The sequence below is a fragment of the Euleptes europaea genome, chromosome 12 (assembly GCF_029931775.1).
Source record: "Euleptes europaea isolate rEulEur1 chromosome 12, rEulEur1.hap1, whole genome shotgun sequence".
In the NCBI taxonomy this organism is placed as follows: Eukaryota; Metazoa; Chordata; class Lepidosauria; order Squamata; family Sphaerodactylidae; genus Euleptes; species Euleptes europaea.
This window is the reverse complement of record NC_079323.1, coordinates 163,404-186,281: the sequence shown is the minus strand read 5'-3', so window position 1 is coordinate 186,281 and position 22,878 is coordinate 163,404. Positions and strand designations below refer to the sequence as shown.

Here is a 22,878-nt window from a genome sequence, read left to right as displayed (position 1 = left end):
TGGACCAGGGTGAGTCATGCAAGTCACATGGTAGCAAGTTGCTCAGTGGTTGCTGCCAGGCCTGGTCCTGATGAGTCCTCCCTCAGAGACCAAAATGGCCCTGGAAAAGGCTCTGCCCCCTCCCCTGCCTTTTACTGATGGAAACCAAGACTTGAAGGCTGAGAATACTGCTTGGTTGCCTAGCAATGACCACTAAGTGCATCCGTTTCTTAAAGCTACAATAATCCTTTTATCATTTTAGGATGAGTTTTTAAAAAGTTTTTTTTCCTGCAAACTAAGGGCTTTTCTCAGGTTTATAGAAAGATCTGGATTTAAGTACCCACCAATTTTCCCATGTTGACAATTAGATATGTTGTTGATGATGATGATTGGGATGCTTTTACATTTCTCTTCTTCGTATTCCTGTGCTGATGCTTGTACTGGAATTGGTAAGGTTCCTAAGTGTTTATATGGGGAAAACAGTGATAAGGAGGCTTCAGAAATAAAATGAACCCTAACCCACCCTTCCACCAGGGGTGCTGATGAAAGATTCCTGGACTGGAGTTTTCCCTGAGGAGGAGCTGCCCCTGGCTGACTGCCCTCCCCCGGGACCTTCTGCTTTCCCCTCCAGGAGTTGGTCTTCTACCCCAAAGATACCATAGCTAATGACCTCTTCTGGGAGCTGGGCGAGGCGGTGGCTGAGAACGACGTCTGCGCGGCGGCCTCCTCCATCAGGAGCGCCAGCCGAGCGGCTGCGGCCCTCTGGCAGTGGATCTGTGCCGTCTACTGGTACCACCAGGCACTGCGTAACTGGCAGCCGTCCATGGAGAGGCTGGAACTCTGCGATGCCCAGATCAGCTCAGAAAAAGCGCACCTGGGCCGCAGCCGCTTGCTCTCGGAGCAGCTGAGGGACACCACCCGGGCACGCATCAAGGAGCTGAAGGAGACCCAGCAGCACCAGCAGCGGCTGCTGCAACAGCTGACCCAGTCTGTGCAAGCCAGGGAGGAGGCCACCACTGTGGAGAGCTCTGTGGCAGAGCACATGGCCAGCTGGACAGTGGTCACTCAGGTGATGGCCAGGGGGAGGGGGCTGCCCGCACAACCCCCTCTTCCCTTCCTCATTGGCCCCAGTGCTCAGACGGCCTCTTTCTCCCCCAGATGCTGGAGCAGCAGCAAAGCACGGTGCATGGGGATGCCTTGCTCTGCGCAGCTGCCCTCACCTACCTGGGGCCGTTCCCCCCTGCGCGGCGAGAAGAGCTGCTCGGGAAGTGGCAGGCGGTGTGCGCGGGGGCCCGGGTCTGCCTGGGGCCCGACGACGTCGCCCGACTGGTGCAGCAGGAGCTGCCCTGCCCTGGCTCGGCCTCCGCGGGCCCGCCCCTGCTGCCCGTGCAGCAGCCCTTCCGCCTGGTCTCCTTGCTCAGCTCTGCGCGAGAGCAGCGCATCTGGAACCGGACCCGTAAGCCCAAGGACCCCGAGAGCCGCCTGGCTGGCATACTGCTGCACTCAGAGGCCCGCCGGCGAGCTCACCGCTGGCCTCTGCTGGTGGACCCCAATAAGCAGGCCACGGTCTGGCTGCTCACGACTGGGGCCATGGACGAGGGTAGGTGCAGGGACGAGCCGCCGGGGCACGCCTGGCCGCCATGCTATCCCTGAGTCAGCCGTTCACTGGCCTGTCTTCTTCCAGCGGAATCCCAGGCCTTGCTCAGTGAAGAACTGGTACCGGACATGGTGGAGCAAGGGGACTATGACGAAATGCCCACGGACGACTTGGAGGTGCTGTCGCTGGCAGACCCTGACCTGGAGCAGTGTCTCCGGAGCGCAGCCAGTGCCGGTGAGCCAGGGGGCAAGCGGCAGGCCAGCGTGGGGCGCAGAGCAGCCTGCCGGGCAGCTGCCAGCCACTCATGCCTCTCCTTGGCCCCCGCAGGCTTCCCCGTGCTGCTGGTGGACTTCGAAAAGAACATCCCCTGGTGTCCAATTCTCGAGCAGCTGATGCAGAAAGAGACCTTGCAGGGAGCTCCGACTGCCTCCTCGGAGACCATGAAGGGGATACCGGTGTCGTCCTCCTTCCAGCTCTATCTGTGCGTCAACCTACCTCTGGAGGCTTTGGCTGCAGGTAAGAGAGCGAAAATGACTTGACTACTTTAAGAAGTAGTGTCCAGATCACGTGAAGTGATGCAATCGCTTTACTCCGCTCTGGTTAGACCTCACCTAGAGTACTGTGTTCAGTTTTGGGCACCACAATTTAAGAAAGATGTAGGCAAGCTGGAACGTGTCCAGAGAAGGGCAACAAAGATGGTGAGGGGTCTGGAGACCAAGTCCTATGAGGAAAGGCTGAAGGAGCTGGGTATGTTTGGCCTGAAAAGGAGAAGACTGAGAGGGGATATGAGAACTGTGTTCAAGTACCTGAAGGGCTGTCACATAGAGGAGGGTGCAGAGTTGTTTTCTGTTGCCCCGGAAGGTCGAACCAGAACCAACGGGTTGAAATTAAATCAAAAGAGTTTTCAACTAAACATTAGGAAGAATTTTCAAAGAGTTAGAGTGGTTCCTCAGTGGAACAGGTTTCCTCGGGAGGTGGTGAGCTCTCCCTGGAGGTTTTTAACAAAGAGGATAGATGGCCACCTGTCAGCAGTGCTGATTCTATGACCTTAGGCAAATCATGAGAGGGAGGTCACCTTGGCCATCTTCTGGGCACGGAGTAGGGGTCACTGGGGGTTTGTGGCGGAGGTAGTTGTGAAATTCCTGCATTGTGGGGGGGTTGGACTAGATGACCCTGATGACCCCTTCCAACTCTATGATTCTATGTTTCTATTCTATGAAGAACAAAAAATGTGTTACGTCCAATTTTGCTAACATGCAAAAGTGTGTTTGGTCTGCTTATGACATTAAGCGGAGGATCCCTACTGCAGGGGATCCGTCGTTTGCGGATCCGCGCCGGGTAGCAGGGCCCGGCTGGCCGCTCAGCCGCGGGTGTGGGGGGGGGGAGCGGTGGGTGTCCTGCGCTTCCTCCCGGCTCCCGACGGCTGGTGGAAGGGGGGGGGCAATTCCTACCGGCGGGTTGTCTGCGACGCGAGGGGACAGCGGGCCCGCATTCGGATCCTCGTGGCGGTGGGGGGGGGAACCGGAAGGAGGAGACCGGAAGTCCAGTCTCCGTGCGCCTTCCCCCCCCCCCCCGTCCCTTCTGTTTTCCTCGGGAGCCAATCGTGGCCCGGCTCTCCGTCCCTCCGCCCCGGCCGGCGCTACTGACTAGAGGTATTCTGTCTGGTCCGCCGGCTGGGTATAAAAGGGGAGGTGCTCCTCGTGGCTGGCCCTGTTTGCCAGCCTGCTTTGTGAGGTCTCATTGTTGGGTGGGAACAGACGGGCCCCGGGACCCCCTTATTGGCCTGGATCCGCAAACAACATAAGGCACAGGTACAGGATGGGAGTTAGTTGGCTTGACAACAGTACATATGAAAGAGATCTGGGAGTCTTAGTGGACCACAAACTGAACATGAGTCAACAGTGTGATATGGCAACTAAGAAGGCCAATGCAATTCTGGGCTGCATCAATAGGAGTATTGTGTCTAGATCAAGGGAAGTAATACTACCACTGTATTCTGCATTGGTCAGACCTCACTTGGAATACTGTGTCCAGTTTTGGGCTCCACAATTTAAGAAGGATGTTGACAAGTTGGTGCGTGTCCAGAGGAGGGCGACCAGAATGGTCAGTGGTCTGGAATCCATCTCCTATGAGGAGAGACTTAGGGAGTTGGGTTTGTTTAGTTTGGAGAAGAGAAGGTTGAGGGGAGACATGATAGCCATGTTTAAATATTTGAAGGGATGTCATGTTGATGAGGGAACTAGCTTGTTCTCTGTTGCTCCAGAGACTAGGACATGGAGTAATGGATTTAAACTAAGAGAAAAGCAATTCCACCAAAACATTAGGAAGAACTTCCTGACTGTGAGGGCTGTTCGATGGTGGAATGTGCTCCCTCGGAGGGTGGTGGAGTCCCCGTCTTTGGAGGTCTTTATAGAATAGAATCATAGAATCATACAGATGGAAGGGACCACCAGGGTCATCAAGTCCAACCCCCTGCACAATGCAGGAAATTCACAACTACCTCCCCCCCACACCTAGTGACCAGAAGATGGCCAAGATGCCCTCCCTCTCATCAGCTGCCTAAGGTCACAGAATCAGCATTGCTGACAGATGGCCATCTAACCTCTTCTTAAAAATCTCCAGGGAAGGAGAGCTTACCACCTCCCGAGGAAGCCTGTTCCACTGAGGAACCGCTCTCACTGTTAGAAAATTCTTCCTAATGTCTAGACGGAAACTCTTTTGATTTAATTTCAACCCGTTGGTTCTGGTCCAACCTTCTTGAGCAACAGAAAACAACTCGGCACCATTCTCAATATGACAGCCCCTCAAGTACTTGAACATGGTTATCATACCCCCTCTCAGTCTTCTCCTCTTCAGGCTAAACATACCCAGCTCCTTCAACCTTTCCTCATAGGACTTGGTCTCCAGACCCCTCACCATCTTGGTTGCCCTCCTCTGGACCCTTTCCAGCTTGTCTACATCTTTTTTAAATTGTGGTGCCCAAAACTGAACACAGTACTCTAGTTGAGGTCTAACCAGAGCGGAGTAAAGCGATACCATCACTTCGCATCATCTGGACACTATACTTCTGTTGATGCAGCCCAAGACTGCCTTTGCCTTTTTAGCTACCCATCACACTGCTGACTCATGTTCAGTGTTTGGTCTACTAAGACCCCAAGATCCTTTTCACACACACTACTGCTCAGACAAGTCGCCCTCATCCTATAATTATGCATTTGATTTTTCCTACCTAAATGCAGAACTTTACATTTGTCATTGTTGAAGTGCATTTTATTAGTTCTAGCCCACTTCTCCAGCCTGTCAAGATCATCTTCGATCGTATTTGCTACCCCTCCCAATTTAGTATCATCTGCAAATTTAATAAGCATCCCCTCTATTCCTTCATCCAAGTCATTTATAAAGATGTTGAACAACACAGGGCCAAGGACAGATCCCTGAGGAACTCCACTAGTCACTGCTCTCCAAGTGGATGAGGAACCATTAACTAGCACTCTTTGGGTACGATCTGTCAACCAGTTGCAGATCCACCTAACAATAATAGTATCTAACCCATATTTTCCCAATTTGTCAACTAGAATACTATGTGGAACCTTATCAAAAGCCTTACTGAAATCTAGATAAACTATGTCTACAGCATTCCCCTGATCCAGCAAGGTAGTAACTTTCTCAAAAAAGGAGATAAGATTAGTCTGACATGACTTATTCTTGAGAAACCCATGCTGGCTCTTAGTGATCAGATCCATCCTTTCTAAATGCTCAAGGACGGACTGTTTGATGATTTGTTCGAACACTTTTCCTGGTATAGAAGTCAAGCTGATGGGTCAGAAGTTACCCGGATCCTCCTTTTTCCCCTTCTTGAAGATGGGGACAACATTTGCCCACATCCGATCTTCTGGTACCTCACCTGTTTGCCAAGACTTTACAAAAAAAAAAAAGGAAAGAGGCTCAGAAATTACATCTGCAAGTTCTTTGAGTACCCTTGGGTGCAATTCATCTGGCCCAGAGGATTTTGTTTCATTTAAAGAAACCAGGTGTTTATGCACTACCCCAATGCCAATTCTAGGCTGCAAATCCCTTCCCTCATAATGCGTTCTGTTTAAGCCATGTTGAGCACCGCTTCCATCGCAAGAAAAGACTGAGGAAAAGTAGGAATCAAGGAGTTCTGCCCTCTCTTCATCTCCTGTTATGATTTTACTTTCCGGTCCCCGCAGTGGGCTTATCTTGTCCTTGTTCTTACTCTGTCCATAGGAAAAGAACCCTTTTTTGTTGCGTTTAGCATCTCTCGCTAGCCTCATACTTAGCTTTTCTAACACTCTCCCTACAAGCACTAGTTATTTGTTTATATTCCTCTCTGGTTATATTCCTCACTTCCTAAATGAGTCTTTTTTATTCCTCAAATCTTTAAAAAGCTGTTTATGGAGCCACCCTGGCCTCCTTAGGCTCCTCCCATTTTTCCTTCTCATAGGAATGGTTTGGGATTGCGCCTTCAGTATTTCATTTTTAAGAAACACCCACCCTTCTTGAACTCCCTTCTCCTTAAGTATTTCCGACCATGGGATTCTACCCATCATAAGTTTAAGTTTGTTAAAATGTGCTCTCCTAAAGTCCAACCTAGATGTCTGACTGCGTACAATTTTCCCTTTCCCCAAGATTGTAAATTCCAAGATTATATGGTCACTACTACCCAGTGTGCCTACTACTTTAACCTCATCAACCAGTTCTTCCCTGTTGGTGAGAATCAAGTCTAAGATAGCAGATCCCCTTGTTTCCCTGTCCAATTTCTGGAACAGGAAGTTGTCAGCAAGACAAGTCAGGAATTTATTGGATCGCACATTTTTAGCAGAGTTGGACTTCCAGCAGATATCCCAGGAGTGTCTCATCCAAGTCCTCTGCCTTGTTTGGTGGTCGATAGCAGACCCCCATGAGAATATCACGATTATTTCTTACTCCTTTTATGTTTACCCATAGACTTGACTGCACTACCATGCTCAGATTCATGTACTTCTTCACGTGTACACGTCTTTGACATACAATGCTACTCCTCCCCCCTTCCTTATCTGTCTATCTCTTCTAAACAAGTTGTACCCCTCCATCTTAATATTCCAGTCGTGAGTGATATCCCACCAAGTTTCAGTAATACCAATTAGGTCAAAATCTGAGAGAGATAGAATACAACATTGTCACCAAACTTGGAACTTGTTGGAAATGTCAAGAAGAAGTTGGTTCCTTTCATCATAGATGGTGGCTTTGTGAAAAAGCCAAGACTTTTTGGGACATGATCTACAATGAATTGAGACTGATTATACAACAGAATATCCCTAAAATGCCGGAAATGATGTTATTAAGTATTATACTGGGAACAATATTAACTCAGAGATCTTTTTTGATATATGCTACAGCTGCAAGATTGATTTATGCAGCAAAATGGAAACTTTCAGAGATACCGGATAAGATGGACTGGATAAATAAAATGTTGGAACTAGCAGAAATGGCTAAACTTACGGCATTAGTAAATCAAAAGGAGAATACAGAATTTGTGGGAGAATGGGAGGCATGGACAATATATTGTCAAAATGAATTTAAATTGGGAAATATTGAAGGTTATGTTTTGTTCTAATTCATTTGATTAAGGTAGACATATTATTAAGATTAATGATTTAGATTTTATGAATTGTAATCCAATTTATATATGAAGTATTGTATTGAATTAGAAATTAAATGCAAAGGTGATAATAAAGTTATCAAAAAGACAGAGGAGGAAAGAGGGGAAGTCAACGCAAATATATGAATTAATTAGTTATATAAAATAGAGAAATATTGTTTATATCATATAATTATCGTAATGAATGATGGAAACTACTGTAATATAAAAAACAATAAAATAATGTTATAAAAAATCTGAGATAATATATATATATAGATAAAGAGAGAGAGAGAGAGAGAGAGAGAGAAGCCTGTCTTGGCCGGGGGCAGCCTCTTTACCTGTACAGCTCCAAGGGCGTGGGGAGGCAGGGGTGGCCGGGGGCCATGACCAGGGAGGGGGCCTGGAGCCAGGCAGGGGGCGCCCCCCCCCTCAGCGGCTGCTCTGCTCCTTTGCAGAACTGGATCCAAAGGTGCTGAAGCTCCTGACTGTGATCGACCTGAGACTCAGCCCCGCGGCGCTGGAGGAGCTGTTGCTGGGGGAGGTGCTCCGCTCCGAGCGCCACGAGATCCTGAGGCACCGCCAGGCCCTGGAACTGGGGGTCCTGCAGCTGGAGGCCAAGCTGGAGGCCACAGAGGTGAGTCCTGCCCCCCGTCCCCCACCCCCACCAGCTGGGCCCTGAGAAGCAGCCCCACCGCTCTCCCTCTCCCCTTCTCCAGGAGGAGCTGGTGGCGCTGATTTCCAAGCCGCAGCGGTCTCTACTGGAGGAGGAGAACTTCATGCCGATGGTGCAGCTGCTGCAGACCCAGATCCAGGCTTTGCACGCCACCCACCAGCACATGGTCTCCCTGTACCAGGACCAGGCCGCTCTGTGCAACAAGTACCGGCCGGTGGCGCGCCTGGGGGTGGCGCTTCGCCTGTCCCTCCAGAAGCTGGGCCGCCTCCACCCGCTCTACCTCTTCCCCTCCCACGCATGCATCAGCCACATGCGCCACGCCCTGCTCTCCACCAAGCGGCCCGACACCGACAAGCACGAGTCTCTCGAGGCCCGCCTGCTGGAGCTCAGCCGGGCCGTGCTCCGGCATCTGCTCACAGAACCCCTGCCCGGCCTGCGGGAGGTGGACCGCCTCCTCTACTTCTTCCTAGGGGCCCTGGACATGCTGCAGGTGGCCGGCGACTCCAGCCCGCTTGAGTACCTGGCCTTCTTCCAGGGCTTTCGGGAGCCGGCAGCCAAGGAGCTGCTGCGGCCCCTGGCCAGCGTGCCCCGCCCCTGCTGGGTGAGCCAGGAGGCCTGGGAGGAGTGCCGCTTGCTGGAGAGCCTCCCGGGCTTCCAGGGGCTCCTGGCGTCTCTGGCCAGGCGCCCCACTCAGTGGCAGGAGTACTTCCGCCTGCCCTCCACGGTGGTGGGGCTGGCCCTCTGCCCCAGCCACACCCACCTCAGCCCATTCCAGCGCGCCATCCTCTGGCGCATCCTGTGCCCGGAGGCCATGAGCAGCGTCATCTGTGACCTCACCACCTGCCTGCTGGGCTGGTCCCCCTCAGAGGACGTGGTGATCACCCATGCGTACTCCTACAGCCGGACCGACCAGCCCATCATCTTCCTCGTGCCCCCCGCAGGATCTCCGGGCTCCTTCACGCCCCCGCTCCACTGGATCGAGCAGATGGCCCAGCAGCAAGGACGAGTGGTGAGTTGGTGCTGGGAGGGTGGGGGGCTCCTGAGCACAGCGACGGTCGAGGGGCTCTGGGGACCCATCCCTGAGCAGCAGCAGCAGCCCCCCCCCCCCAGCTGAGGGCCACTGTATCGACGCCTGCAGGGGAAACTGGCGGTCATTTCCTTTGGGACCCCTGACGCTGGCGGCCGTGTGTGGCGGATGCTGCCCTTCTGTGCCAAGAAAGGCAAGTGGCTGGTGCTCAACAATTGCCACCTCCAGGAGCAGTGGGACCCCGAGGTGCTGGGGCAGCTGGATCTGGTGCTGAACTTGCAGGCAGGTGAGGCTGGAGCACTGACACCTGGGCCTTCCCCCACCCACGGGGGTGCCTCGAGGGGGCTGAGGAAAGCCAGCCCAGCGAGCGACCACCGAAGCAGCCCCGTTCCCCTCCGCAGCATGCGGACCCTCACCAGAAGAGAGATCCCGCTCCACAAGGCAGCTTGACCATGTTTACAAGACCAGGCTTGCGGGCAGAAGGAACGGAGCCTCCTCACGGAAGGAGAAAATCCCACAGGGCTGGCGCCATGGCTAAAAACCCCGTGCCCCAGCTGTGGCCCGTGGGAAACTTTAAAGGAGAGCTCCCTGGGAGGCTGGGAGGTGGCCTGTGGGCCCCTGAGCGTAGGCAGGCCTCAGGTTCTGTAGAGCTTTACGAGTCAAAATCAACATCCAGGACTGGGCCCGAAGCGCACACATCCATCAACTTCAGGATGGGACCGACAGGTCCAACGCTCTAGGCTCTGGCCAGTGAGGGAGCTGATGTGCTTCTGCACTTCAGAATAATCTTTAAGGGCAGCTCCAAAAAGAGCACATTGTAGTAATCTAGTCCCCAAGTTTGAAAAGCCTGGAAAACAGCAGGAGAAGTCCCACGTCCCAGGCTCAGGGGTCAGCCATGATGACCTTCGGAGCAGAAACCATTCCTGCAGGCCCATGAGCGCAGTCGCCACCCTGAAACCACCGGCTGACCGCTGGCCAAGAGCTCCTGGGCCAGAGAGACCAGTTTCAAAGGGGTGTGTGTGTTTCTTTGTACCGTCTCTGCGGTGCTTAGGCAAACGGCCTCACCGTAAATTGGAATGGCTCATCTTAAGCAATGAAATGCTCACTAAGTGTAATTAACTGAGTAAGACAGGAGAGGGCGCTGCGCCCTTAACAGACACAGTAAAATATGACCGTGGACGTCTTTGGGATGCTGCTGAAGGCGGGGAGGGGAGGGACCAGGATTTAAACGAAGGGCCTCCCAAATGAAGCCGGGGGCGTTGGAGCTCCTTCCCTACAAGGGAAGACTGTGGAGTCCAGAGCTTTTTAGTTGAGGAATAAAGGTTGATAAAAGGATGCATGATGTGGGGGTGGGGCGGGGGGAAGAGTCTCTGCAGGGGTGCCGTTCAGGGTATGCAAATCCCTGCTAAAGGTATGACTGTCATGGGAGAGCCTTAACTTGTTATTCTTTCACTGTATTTACTTCATTTATAGCCCGCCTTTCTCACTGAGAGTCAAGGTGGATGACAAAATATAAAACAAAAAGTTCAGTCAGGCAGCAAAGACCTCCTGTAAACAATGTAGTCGGACGAGGATTAGTTAGAAAGCAATGCAGACATAAACGCTGACAATGGGATGACATCCCATAATACAGAAAGTTGGTAGCAAAGGTAGGAGACAGAGGAGTCACAGGAAGGTGGTATCTACAAAAAAACCAACCCCCCCCCCGCAATAGACTACAAACCTCACAAAGTCCCCCTCCGTGGCCCTGTGGTGTTACTCTACAGTTCTAAGCCCTGCATAAAAAGGACCTCCTGGACATTCCCGTTTTGCACGTTCTGTCGAACGATCGTGGTGCCGGGTGGGGGTGGGGGAGATGAACCAGAAGCTGCCTTGCCGTGTGAGTTCACTTGGAACAGGTCGATGTGTAGAGGAGTGAGCTTCCTGCACATCAGCCACTCCAAATATTAAAAACACGACTTGCCACCCTGCCAGCCAATTTCCTAGTGATCGCTCTGTTCCCCAGCTGATGCATTTTCAAAGGAAGGCTGAAGAGGCCGCACTCCCACAGGATTGTGAGCCTCTCGGCTGCCAGGAGGAGGAGGAGGAGGAGGAGGAGGGAAGGGCGGGGTGAGGCCTCAAGACATCCTGAAAGCAGAGAGATCCTACAGAGAAAAGGCGCGTGTGGCTAAGCTTCCCTCCCTCCTGGACTTTGCTCCATTGCCCTCAGGCAGACGTGGTACCATGATGGCTGCCACCCCTCGGAGCCATGGCACACTTTGCACCCAGGGGCCAGCAAAACCCAACCCCCGCAACATCTTTCCAGCACCCCAAAACAATATGCCAGTCAAAGCTCTTCCTGTCGGTCAGAGTTGCGGGGGGGGGGCACCTCTGCCCACAGGACTCATGCCCACCAATCCACACTTGTCCTTGCCCTGCGTGGTCCTGTATTGCTAAGCCCGGGGGGAGGAGTGGGTCTTCTGTCATCAAGCTTTAGCCAGTTTGCCAGCCCTGAATGAAAATTTGCTTTTGATATCAAGTGTTTACAGTGAGGAGCTCCCTGTGGAATGCGCACAACCATCACCTGCTGCCGCCTCCACGGAATGGGTGTGTGGGGCAGTCACTGGGCTTGCCACAGTCTGCACTAACTGGCGTTTCCCAGTTGTCTTCAATGGTAGACCTGTGTCGCATGCATTGCAGTAGTCTAGCCTCAAGGTAACCGTAGCATGCCTCCCCATGGCCAGGGCAGTTGAATCAAAGCAGCCCAACTTCTGGGCTAAATGAACCTGGAAGAATGCATTTTTTTGCAGCTGCATTAACTTGCTTGCATCAATGCTGGATCTAGTACAATCCTTCGGACCTTAACTGATCCAGCAAGGGTCAGCTGAACCCCCTCAAAAGTGGAAAGTGCAAAATGCCCTTCAAGGGCTCTGGCTTCCCAACCACCATTATCTTAATCTACTCAGGGTGCAGTTTCAGTTTGTTCACTCTTAGCCCACCAACCACAACGGTCGGGAACTGGTTCACGACCCCTGGAGCATCACCAAGCAATTTGGACACAGGGCCATGGAGTACATTCAGGGCAGCCCACTTCAAAACCTCACAAGAGTGAAGCGCGCAGGTGTGTGTGTGCGGATAAAACTTAATCCCTGTGAAATGTACTTCTGGTAAAAACCACCTGTCTGAAGGTTAAGCAGTGCCGCCTCGTGTAGCTTCATAACCTCGGAAAGAAGTCGAGGGTTTCTCAGCAAGGCAATTTTGAGACAGTGCAAGGCCCAGGATGCTGGTGAGGCAGACCTTTGGTTACCCTGCTCTTACCCCCCCCCCATACCTCCTCTTCTGTTTGGCAGGGGACGCTGAAGGGGGAGCTTTCGAGATCCACCCCAAGTTCCGCCTCTGGTTCATCACTGCAGCAGATGTCCCAGAATCCGTGCCAGGTACAGCAGGGCGCTCCCAGCGGCTTGGGCATGGGTGTGGACAAGAAGCCCCTGCTCTTCTTCCCCCTCTGACTGACCACACATGAAAAGGCGATGCCTGTGGGAAGCAGCAAGCCGAAAGCAACATGGGCTCCCTTCTTAGATGCCGGTGGGACGCGCCCAGCCTCGTTCCCCTGCGCTCCAGATTCGCACCCCCATCCCCTTTCTCCACAGATGGAAAGTCTCTCTTGGCTTCCTGGAGCTGGGGCGCTGCCTCTTCCACCTTGTGTGGTGCCCGGGCCTGATGTTGCCTTTGCCCCCAGGGCCCGTGTATCGGAACGGCGTGGTCTTTTTCTGCGAGATGCCCCTGGAGCTCAAAAGCACCCTGGCGCGCTCGCACCGGCTGCTGCAGGGACAGGTGCCAGGCCTGGACACCAACCAGGGGCTGGCGCTGCTGGTGCTGTACGCTACTCTGTGCTACCGGCAGGCTTACGGCCAGTGGATTCAGGCGGCCTCCTACCTGTGGTGAGTGAGGGGCTGAGGGGCAGCCCCAGGGAGTGCCGTAAGGTCTCCCCGGGGGAGCTGCCTTGGCCCACTGACCCCTCCATGCTCTGGCGACAGTCAGACAAGGCTGATGGCCTCTCTCTCTTCTGGCGGCCAGCCCAGTCACGGCCCCTGGACAGTTAGTGTGGGGCCTTCCCCGCCTCCCCCGAGTCAAGCTCAAAACTACTGTAGCAGCTTCCTGTTCCACCCCCCCCAACCCCTTGCTTTGAAGGAGAGAGCCTGCCAGTGGACCCAGAGCATTCATCCCCTGCTGCTGCTGCTCTGGCAACCAGGCCCAGATACCCCCCCGGCCTCCCAATTGCCCCCACACGCCTACTGGCTATGCTGGGCTTCCAGTGAAGACACCCCCCCAGCCCCTGTAGATGGCAGCCAGCAGCCCTCGCAGTCTGCTCCAGCTGCCATGTTGGGGGGGGGGGTGCCACCTCCCTCTCCCTCCCAGAGGGTCTTCTGCTATGTGCCACTCCCACAGGAGCCACGTGGAACTCTGGGAAGGCTTCAAGGCCCAGGAGCGGCTGAGCAGGCTGATGGTCAGCCCTGAAGCAGCCCTGCAGGAGCTGGCAGGTACAGAGGGGGGCGGGGGGAGGCAGCTTTTCGTGCACCTCGCTGCTAGCACAGCCCACTGAGCCCCCCGATCCTTTCTACAGGAAGCATCCCTTACGGGGGTCACATCCTGGACCGTGGAGATGCAGAGGCCGTGCAGAGCCTGAGCCAGCAGTGCCTGGCTTCCGATGTGCACCTGCTGCCAGGGCCCGGCCTGCCAAGCCTCCTAGCTGCTGTCCGCGGCAGCCCCAGCCCAGGTGAGCAACCTGCCAGCACGCTGGGCTGGCCCTCCCCTTCCTCCTGAGCCATGCAGGGTGACCAGCACCTCTTCCCTTCTCTCTCCTCCAGAGCTGTCCGAGGAAGAGGTGGTGGCTGCCACCCAGGCACGGATCGAGCAGCTCCCCAGCCCCATGGAGCCGGCCTGGGTGGGCCTGTGCAACAGCATGCAGCGGGAACTGGTGGCTAGCCGCAGCCAGGCCATGCTGTCCGCCCTGCAGGCCGCCCAGGGCCTGTGGCAGCCGCGGCCCCCGCCGAGCCGATGCCCGAAAGCGGCTCTGGAGGAGCTGGTGGGGGAGGGGCTGGAACTGACGCAGGAGCTGGTGGGGCAGCTGGAGGAATGCGGGTGGGAGGTGGGCGTCCGTGTCCACCCGCCCAAGGGGCAGCCCCGCCCCAAGCCCCGCCCCCTGCAGCGCTTCCTCCTGGAGGAGGCCGGCAGCCTCCGGGCCCTGCTGCAGCAGGTGCAGAGAGACCTGCAGTGCGCCCAGGAGCACCTGCAAGGGCCCCCCTGCCCCTCCCCCCGCTGTGCTGCCATCCTGTGGGAGCTGGAGCGAGGCAGAGTCCCCCGCCCGTGGCTGCAACACACCCCCACCGGCCCCCAGCCCCCCCAGGCCTGGCTCAAGACGCTCCACTGCCGCTGCCAGCTCCTCACCCACTACCTGCAGTCCCAGACAGGGGTGCCCTACCAGCTGGCTGCCTTCCACCACCCTCAGCGCCTCTTCCTGGCCCTGCGGCAGGAGACTGCCCGCGCGGAGAAACAGGAGCTCAGCCGCTACTCCCTGGAGCAACAGGTAGGCCCGGCCTGGCAGGGACAAGGGCGGCAGGGGCCTGGCCCCTGGATACTGACCCGGTCCTTGTCGTCCCCAGGTTCTGCCCACGATGCTGCCCCCCAGCAATGCTCCCGACAAGGGGGGGCTCTACCTGACTGGCCTGGAGCTACGCCACGCCCGCTGGGACGCCCACAGCAGCCAGCTACGAGAGGCGCTCTCAGCCCAGCTCTGCAAGCTACCAGCCGTCTGGGTCCAAGCCACCTACCAGCCCTGGAAGATGCCCTCTCACGTGCCCACTTACCAGTGCCCTGTGTTCCTTGGGGCACCTGAGGCCTTTGTGCCCTTCGGCAGCCAGCGGGCCGTCACACACATAGCCCTGCCCTGCCAGCTGGCCCCAGAGGCGTGCGCTCAGCGGCGGATCCACGCTGTCAGCGTCCTGCACGAAGGGGATTTGGCCCTATGAAGAAAGGCTACTGTGGCCACCCTTCAAGGAGAAAGCCCCTCCGCCTGGTCAAGGGTCTCTGGCCGCCCCCCTAAGCCTGTACAGCGAGGACACCGTGGTTGAGGATAGACACACGCAATGGCACACACACACACCAGTACAGAAATAAAAGGATATATTATTCGTGTATACAAAACCAGGCCCTTGTGCTCTTTTGTTCTGCCAGCCACTCCCCCCAACCCCCCTCTTATAAATAAGGTAGACCGGCAGCACCTGCCACCCCTCCCCCCACGATGCCCCTGTCCCGCAGGGTCGTCCCCCGTCCCCCAGCGGCTCCTCTGCCTCCTTATTTCAGAGCCACGTCAAAGTCAAGCACCAGCAGCTTCGTCTCCTCCGTCCCGTTGCGGCTGCCAACAGCACAAACCAGCTTCGTGTTGGAGGCACGAATGCGCCAGACCACCCCCCCGCTGCCCCCACTCTCCAGGGCCACCAGGTTGCGCACAAATTCTCCCGTCTTCAGGTCCCACAACTTGACAGTGCCGTCGTCCGAGCTGGTCACCACAAACTTGGAACTGAACTGCAGGCACGTCACCGCGCTCTGGTGCTTGCTGGGCCCTGCGACAGAGAAAAGAGCCCCCCCCCCCCCGACAGCTCCGTTAACTTGGAGCAGCAGCAGCGACCAGCACCCACCTGCTCGTGCCTGTGCCCAGGAAGGGGCCAAGCATCCCAGCACGGCACTCAGGGCTGTGGGTAGGCCAAGCTATGGCCCTCAACTTCAGAGGAGCCCTCGGGGCTTGGCCAGCAGCTCCAAATGGCCATGTGGTGGTCGTCGTCCTCCCCCACCCACCCCGGCTCCTCTGGCCCGTGCACTGACCTTGCAGGGTCTGCAGGCACTGGCCCGTCTTGATGTCCCAGATTTTGACGGTGGAGTCGGCGTTCCCCGAGACCAGGATGTTGTCCCGCAGCTCCATGCCGCTCGTCAGGGACTGGTGCCCCATCAGTGTGTGCAGGCAGTTGCCACTCTCCGCGTCCCACACCCGGATGGACGTGTCCAGGGAGCCGCTGACAATGTGGACCCCGTCAAACTGCAGGGAGGAGGAAGAGGCAGGAGCTCAGCGCAGCTGTGGCAGCTGTGTGGCTCTGCAGACAGGCCAAGGGCGGCAGCCCGCCCACCCCAGCCCGGCACGCTTACCTGCAGGGAGTAGACGCGGTTCGTGTGGCCTTGCAGGGTGTGAATGCAGCTCTCAGTCTCTGGGTCCCAGACCTTCACCGTGTAGTCGTAGGCGCCGCTCACCACCTTCTGCCCATCGTACTGGACGCAGCGCACAGCCGCCACATGGCCCATCAGCACATGCAAGCACTGCCCAGTCTCAATGTCCCACAAGCGGAGGGTGGCGTCCCGAGACCCACTCACCACCCTGCAAAGGAAGGGAAGGTGTCTTGGGCCGATCCCAGAGATGGGGGGGAGGAGAAGGGGGCTCCCCCACCCAAAGGCACCTTCTTCTGCCCCCCCACCTACCTGGTGCCGTGCAGGTGCATGCAGCGCACGGTGGACGTGTGCCCATAGAGGGTGTGCACGCACTCCCCGGTGTCCGCATTCCACACCTTCAAGGTCCGGTCGGTGGAGCCGCTGATGACCACATTGTCCCTCATCTGAGAGGACCAGACCCCGCCCGTGTGCCCCACGAGGGTCTGCACGCACTGGAGGGGGAGGAGAGAGACGATCAGCGCAGGAGTCCACCACAAACACCGCAGAAAGGAGGCAGAGGACAGACAGAGACTGACCTCCCCTGTGACGGCTGACCAGACCTTGAGCGTGTTGTCATCCGAGCCGCTGACAATGCGGTTGCCGCAGAACTGGAGGCAGGTGATGACGTGGTCGTCGTGCCCTTTCAGGACCTGACCGGACAGAGACAGCACATGACCGGGCGCTGGGTGCTGCAGAGGGAGTGGCGGGCAAGGCCAGTGGCCTCTCCCCAGGAGGGCGGAAATCAGCAGCTGGCCCAGGAAATGGCACACACAGTGGAAGACCATGTGGGAAGAAGGCTCCTTGGCACAGGACTGGTGGGCTTACCGTACCCCCAACCCCCCCCCCCACAATGCATCAAAGATTCAGCAGAATCATGTGACACATGGCCTGGATGTCGCGAAATATGGAGTGTAGGAGAGCAGATTACGTGTTTGCCAAGTTTCTGAGGTCAAGAGAATGGAAGATTACACCATGGCGCTACTTTTGTGAGTTACAGCATGGAACGAGCGCAGCTAATGCAGCTCATCAATCAAATCCCTCAAGGAGCTGAGTTTCCTACAACGATAAACCTTTATCTGGGCTTGGGGTTTGCTGGTATTTTGCAAATATGCTAACTTTAAACATTATTTTGTAAATACGCTAACTTTTCTGGGGGGGGGGAAGAACAATTGAAAGTGTATTGCTAAGAGACATCTGACTGCTGCAGTGGAAAAGGAACCCGTGGCTGCTGGCCGACTCATTCTAGAGGTCCCCCAGAATCTCGGCTGACTCAGAGGAGCCACGGCACATGGAACATCAAGCACCATGGCCCCCAACCAGCCAGATGCCCCAGTCTCTTCCTCTGAAGCACAGTGCCACCCATCGCTCCAGGCAGCGCACGAATGCCACCCTGCCACGGTGTCACCACCCAGCCTGCCAGCGTGTCCCGCCCCAGGGTCCCACAGTGCGTGGGTGTTCCCTTACAAGGATTGGTTAAAAAGGAACACAAATTTCTTGTCCATTTTGCAAGATAATGAAAGAAAACTGTGACACATGGGTTGGATCTCATGAATCTGTCCACTGGAGTAAGAGGCAGGTGGGATAGTTCTGCCAGCCTGGCTGGCCCTTTTATTGCCCACAGATACCCCAAATAAACCCCCACCCATCGCCCTGTTGGGGGGAAGCTACGGAAAAGATCCACTTTCATCAGAGCCACTGGTGGTACACAAGGCCCAACCCCTTGCATTTTGCAGCTGGGGTTACCTGGTGCATTGGGTCCCTTTGGCCATGGAAAGATGGAAGAGACCATCATGTTTGTGCGACTTTTCCAGGGAGTGTGACACTTAAAAAGGCACCTCACAATGTCTCTGCAGGTCTAATGCATTGTGGGAATTTTGTGTGCAGCCTGTACCCGCCGGTAAAGGGCCGCTGCCTCCACAAAACACAGCCACTCCTCACGCCGGATGGCTGGCTGGCTTGAGAATTCCCAGTTCTATTATCGGTCAGGAGCTGGAGCCAAGCCCCAGAAGTGGAGCAAGCGAGTGCCACCGTCCTGCTCGGAATGGCGCAAGAGCCACAGCAGAAAGTGGCTGAGGGACACAGGAGGACAAGGAAAGTCACGCAGCCACGCTGGGCTCTGGGGCTGTTTAAATTGACAATCAGCAGGCGTCAGAGGAAGGCGTGCCGGGACCTCACAGCCTTCCCCCACGAAGATGGTGAGGAAAGGTTGAAGGAGCTGGGGATGCTTAGCCTGAAGAGAAGAAGACTGAGAGGGGACATGAGAACCATCTTCAAATACCTGAAGGGCTGTCCTACAGAGGAGGGTGCCGAGGAGTTTTCTGTTGACCCAGAAGGTCTGACCAGGACCAATGGGTTGTAATAAAATCAAAGGAGTTTCTGGCTAAACATTAGGAAGAACTTCCTGACAGTTAGAGCAGTTCCTCAGTGGAACAGGCTTCCTCGGGAGGTGGTGGGCTCTCCCTTCTTTGGAGATTTCTAAGCAGAGGTTAGATGTCCATCTGTCAGCACTGCTGATTCTGTGAACTTAGGCAGATCATGAAAGGGAGGGCAGGAAGGGTGGTGTCAGTGTTTGGCTCTCATGGCCCTTTCTTACATGCCCAGGGACATGCCGACTGCCACGTTGGGGTCAGGAATCAATTTTACTCCAGGCCAGATTGGCCAGGGATCTTGGAGGATTTTTATTTTTGGCCATCTTCTGGGCATGGAGCATCTGGTCACTGGGGGTATGAGGGGGGGGGGAGGTAGTTGTGAATTCCCTGCATTGTGTGGGGGTTGGACTAGATGAACCTGGTGGCCCCTTCCAACTCTATGATTCTATGACCCTCAACTCTAGAGCTCACACCACAGCTAACACAGAGACCTTTTCAGCCCTCTGTTTTGAGCCAGATGACATGCCAGCCCCTAGAGCAACGCTTCCATGGGCTCAGGCATGGGGACAAACACAGTACCTTGGGGGGCCGGGCGTCCCCACCCCGCCAGTTCATGTCGATCCGGTGCTGCCTCAGGAAGGCCAGTTTCCAGGGGCTGTACATGAAGCCCGGGCTGAGCAGCCGCCGCTTGCGCAGGCTCAGTGGCTCTTCAATGCCTGCAAGGAAGCAAAGGAGCCCTGAGAGAGAGAAGGCGGAAGGGAGGCCAGCACCCAGGCGGCGGCGGCAGCAGCAGGGCAAGGCCTTACCTACTTCACGGCACTTCTCCCGCCACAGCAGGTTGTCCTCTGCCAAAATGCGCCAGTAGCGGCATGTCTGTGCAGCACGGAGCAAGTCGCGGGGCTCCAGGAAAGAGAGCACGTAGAGCGCCAGCTGCCAAGAGAACGGGCCAGAGATCAGGTGATGACGGCCCACTGCCCACCACCCCTGGCTTCATGCCTGCTGGAAGGCACGAGCCCACACGAAAAGCGCTCGAGCGCACCAGGCTTTACGCAGCACCAGCTCTCCACCTCTCGAGCCTCAGCAACAAAAACCTTCACTGCAACCTCAGGAAACACCCCCCCCCCAAAGCAGCTCTCTCCCCCCGTTCGGAGTAGGAAAGCCTCTGAAAGCAGGGCGAGGCAGCAACGGCAGCCGCTTAAGCACAGTTGGGTGGCTGCCTTGGGAAACAGGATGCTGGACTCGAGAGACAGCTGGATGGACCCAGCAGGGGCCTTCTCGGAGAAGAAAGGCAACCCTAAGGCAACCCTGCCCGGCCAGCACTCCTCTGACCACCTGACTGCCTGAATTCCGGACTTGCAGGAGGCATCTCTGCCAGCTGTGCTGGCTGTCCCCACAGGACACCCTTCCTTCAAGGGTGGGCCTCTCTCTGATCTCCCCTGCCCTCTCTGTTCTTGCAAGCAAGGCCCATGCCGGCTCCTCTCAAAGGCTGCCACTCCTGGTCCCTTCCCCCTACAGCCTCTTGGCCCCATGTGCCATTCGGTTCCCTGCCTGGTCCACCCTTCTCTAACACCACCATCCTCCTCCTAGAATCACCTCGTGTGCCACACCCTGGGCCCTGCCTGCTGTCAGTCCTGTCACGTCCTTGCCCGCTCTGAAGTCCCCACTTTTTAGCAGGCCCAGAATCGTTGCCTCTGCCGTCCTGCCCCACAGCCGACCACTCACCTCTTTGGGTAAGAGCGAGATAAAGTCCCGCTGGAACTGGGGCTCAATCACCTGCATCATGTGCTTGATCTGGGGGGGCTCACAACGGTCGATGAGCTCATCGAGGGCCAGCAGCTTCTCTGGGCCGCTCCAGCGCTGGAGACATAAACGCAGAGTCAGGCCTCCACCCAGAGGAAGCACCCTACGCCAAAAGCTCTCAGAGCTCAGCAGACAGCGCAAGACTGACAACGACGAATTCAGCTGCGGTAGAGAACCAAACCTGCCCCAGCCACGGCTCCCCCCCAAAGCCCGCTGAGTGCCTCCGCCAGCTCCAGAAGGCCAACGCAGACCTAGCCTCGGCTGGGCAGAGCGCCACAGCAAGGAGCAGGGGCAGCCACACCCAGAAAGCCCTGCTCCTGCAGCGCTCCCCCACCCAGAAGAGCTGGCGGAGTGCCGCGACCCCTGCCGCCCCTGGCTCTGCCACCCCTCACCTGGAACGTTCGCAGCCAGTCCTGGAGCTCAGGGGGTGGAGTCAAGGGGGGAACATGCCGGCAGCGGGCCTGGCCCACCTTGGCATTTCGCAGGTCGCCAAAGGTCGCTGTGGGGCTTGCGACGCAAGGGCCCAGCACTCTGAGGAGGAAACAAGGGCAGGTAAAAGACCCCACTGCCACTGCGCCCAAACACCAGCCCCCCCCCCAAGGAACAGCTGGCCCTCACCTGCCACGCTCCGAACCCTTGCAGAACTTCTTCCCAGGAGACGGGGCCCTGCTGTCCAGGCTGCTCTCGGACTTCCGCTTCATCTGCCACAAAGTGGGGAAGGAAATGTGTGGGTTGCGGGAACCCCCCCAGACACAACACAAGGCCTCCAAAGCAGCTCCCTCCCTGACGTTCAGCCCCATAATCCTGTGTCATGGAGGCATGCCTTCCCACTGCTTGCACTCCCCCCCACCCTGCTACAAAGGAGAACGCCCTCTTTTTGCTCTGGGCATCAGTCTTCGCCCTCTTCGCTCCCCAGAATGACCCCAGTGCGAATTGTCATCTCGTAGTTCCATGCAACACTCAGAGCTCAGGGTGCCCGGTTCAACGTCAGTGTGACCAAAAGCCAGAGAGAGCGGGCACCGGTGTGTCTGCCTGGTGTGCAGAAACCTCCCCGCTCTGCCTTCGCACCCTTTCCTCCAGGCCCTGCCCACAGACCCACCAGCAAAATAATCCCACTTCAAAATCAGCCTGTCTCCATAATAAAAGATGCGAGTGCGGAAACAGGTGTGGAACTCCCAGTGCAGAAGACCCCCACGGTCGTGCACCGCTGCTGGGGGTTGCTCTTACTGCTGGGAACCGGCGTCCCTTCTCAGAGCCAAAACTCCAGGGCGCCGAGTGCGAGAGACGCGGCCCTGGGAGTCCCAAGCTGGCTGGAGGGGAAAGCAAGTGCCAGCTCCCCCCCCCGCCCCCGCAGAAAGCAAGCTCTGCACCGGAGGAGGCCCCGAGGGTCCCAGAGCCAGCCGCCCCCGCCCCACTCTGCCTGCTGGCCGTGGCAGGCTGGGCAGGGGGCTGCCATCCCCTCGAAAACCAGGCCGCCGCCGCCGCCGCCTCCCCCCGCAGCAGCCCGGCCAGGAGCTGCTACCTTGGGGCGGGCATGGTGGCGGAGGCCGCCGCCGCCGCCCCGCTCGGTGCGCTCCAGGTAGTCGATCCAGCGCTCGTCCACCGTGTAGTAGAAGTAGACGTCGTCGCCGCCGCCGCCGCCGCCGCCGCCTTCGTCCTCCTCGCCGTCGCTGCTGCTGCTGCTGCCGCTGCCGCCGCCGTCGCCGCCCCCCCTCTGCTGGGCGTCGGAGTGCGGGGCCCCCCGCGAGACGCGGGAGCTGCCGGGCTCGACGGGGCCCCCGCCGCCGCCGCCGGCTCCTCGGTCTCCCTCCGGGCCGCCGCCGCCGCCAGGGGAGTCCGCCGCCGCCGCCGCCGCCCCCCGCGGTCGCCGCTGCCGCTCCTGCAAGAAGCGCAAGCGGAGGGGGGCTGGGAGGGGGTCCGGGTGTGCTGGGGGGGGAGGTCCGAGGCCGCCCCGCGCCCCCTCCCCTTCCCCCCCCGTACCTGGGCGGGGGCGGCGTCCTGGGCGTCCTGCGGGCGGGCGGAGCAGGCGAGGCGCTGCCGGTTGAGGCGGAGGGTGCGGGCGGTGATGCCCTTGACGCGCAGCAGCTCCTCCAGCGACGAGAAGCCCCGCAGCTCCTGCCGGGGAAGAGGGGGGGGCGGAGGGGGGGGACCGCCGCCGAGCAGCGCGATCAGCTGGGGTTGGCTGGGGGGGATGGGCCGGGGGGGGAGCCGCCCCCACCCCCGCCCCCCGACAGAGCCCGGGGCCCCTGCGCCTCACCTCCCTCTTGCGCACGATGCCCCTGGCCCGCCGGCGCCCGATGCCCACCAGCCCCCGCTCCAGCTCCGCCGCGCCGGCCCGGTTGACGTCCAGCCTCGGCTCCGCCGCGCCGCCCGCCATCGCCGCTCCTCTCCGGCCTCGGCCGCCCCGCGCCTGCGCAGCGCGCCCGCCCCGCCTCCCCCGGCACTACATCCCCCGGCAGCCACCGCGCCCAAAGACGCCACGACACAGCCGCGCTCGCCAGCGGAAGACGCCTTTTATTCGCGCCGCGCACAGACGTCACGCGCCCCGGCCCC

General features: G+C 57.6%; 3 protein-coding genes across 3 annotated transcripts in view; 2 read left to right on the top strand and 1 right to left on the bottom strand.

Moving 5' to 3' along the window:
* The window catches only part of DNHD1 (dynein heavy chain domain 1), a 58,504-nt gene extending 43,576 nt beyond the window's left edge, over positions 1–14,928 (top strand). The window contains exons 31-43 of the mRNA XM_056858761.1: positions 611–1,048; positions 1,138–1,579; positions 1,664–1,810; positions 1,904–2,092; positions 7,676–7,854; positions 7,937–8,902; positions 9,032–9,206; positions 12,250–12,336; positions 12,639–12,840; positions 13,349–13,440; positions 13,524–13,676; positions 13,768–14,486; positions 14,563–14,928. Of these exons, the coding sequence (XP_056714739.1) occupies positions 611–1,048; positions 1,138–1,579; positions 1,664–1,810; positions 1,904–2,092; positions 7,676–7,854; positions 7,937–8,902; positions 9,032–9,206; positions 12,250–12,336; positions 12,639–12,840; positions 13,349–13,440; positions 13,524–13,676; positions 13,768–14,486; positions 14,563–14,928 (4,155 nt within the window). The remainder of the gene's footprint in view (positions 1–610; positions 1,049–1,137; positions 1,580–1,663; positions 1,811–1,903; positions 2,093–7,675; positions 7,855–7,936; positions 8,903–9,031; positions 9,207–12,249; positions 12,337–12,638; positions 12,841–13,348; positions 13,441–13,523; positions 13,677–13,767; positions 14,487–14,562) is intronic.
* ILK (integrin linked kinase) overlaps positions 1–22,878 on the top strand; it is a 196,907-nt gene that overhangs the window by 164,795 nt on the left and 9,234 nt on the right. The gene's annotated exons all lie outside the window — the stretch shown is intronic.
* Positions 15,254–22,702, bottom strand: LOC130485544 (F-box/WD repeat-containing protein 7-like). Its single transcript, XM_056858760.1, has 13 exons — positions 22,583–22,702; positions 22,306–22,440; positions 21,746–22,132; positions 20,944–21,026; positions 20,718–20,856; positions 20,248–20,382; positions 19,332–19,455; positions 19,105–19,241; positions 16,693–16,806; positions 16,427–16,608; positions 16,100–16,325; positions 15,782–15,992; positions 15,254–15,522 (listed from the first exon to the last, which is right to left on the bottom strand). Exons 1-13 carry the CDS (start codon positions 22,700–22,702, stop codon positions 15,254–15,256), a joined length of 2,262 nt encoding a protein of 753 aa, XP_056714738.1.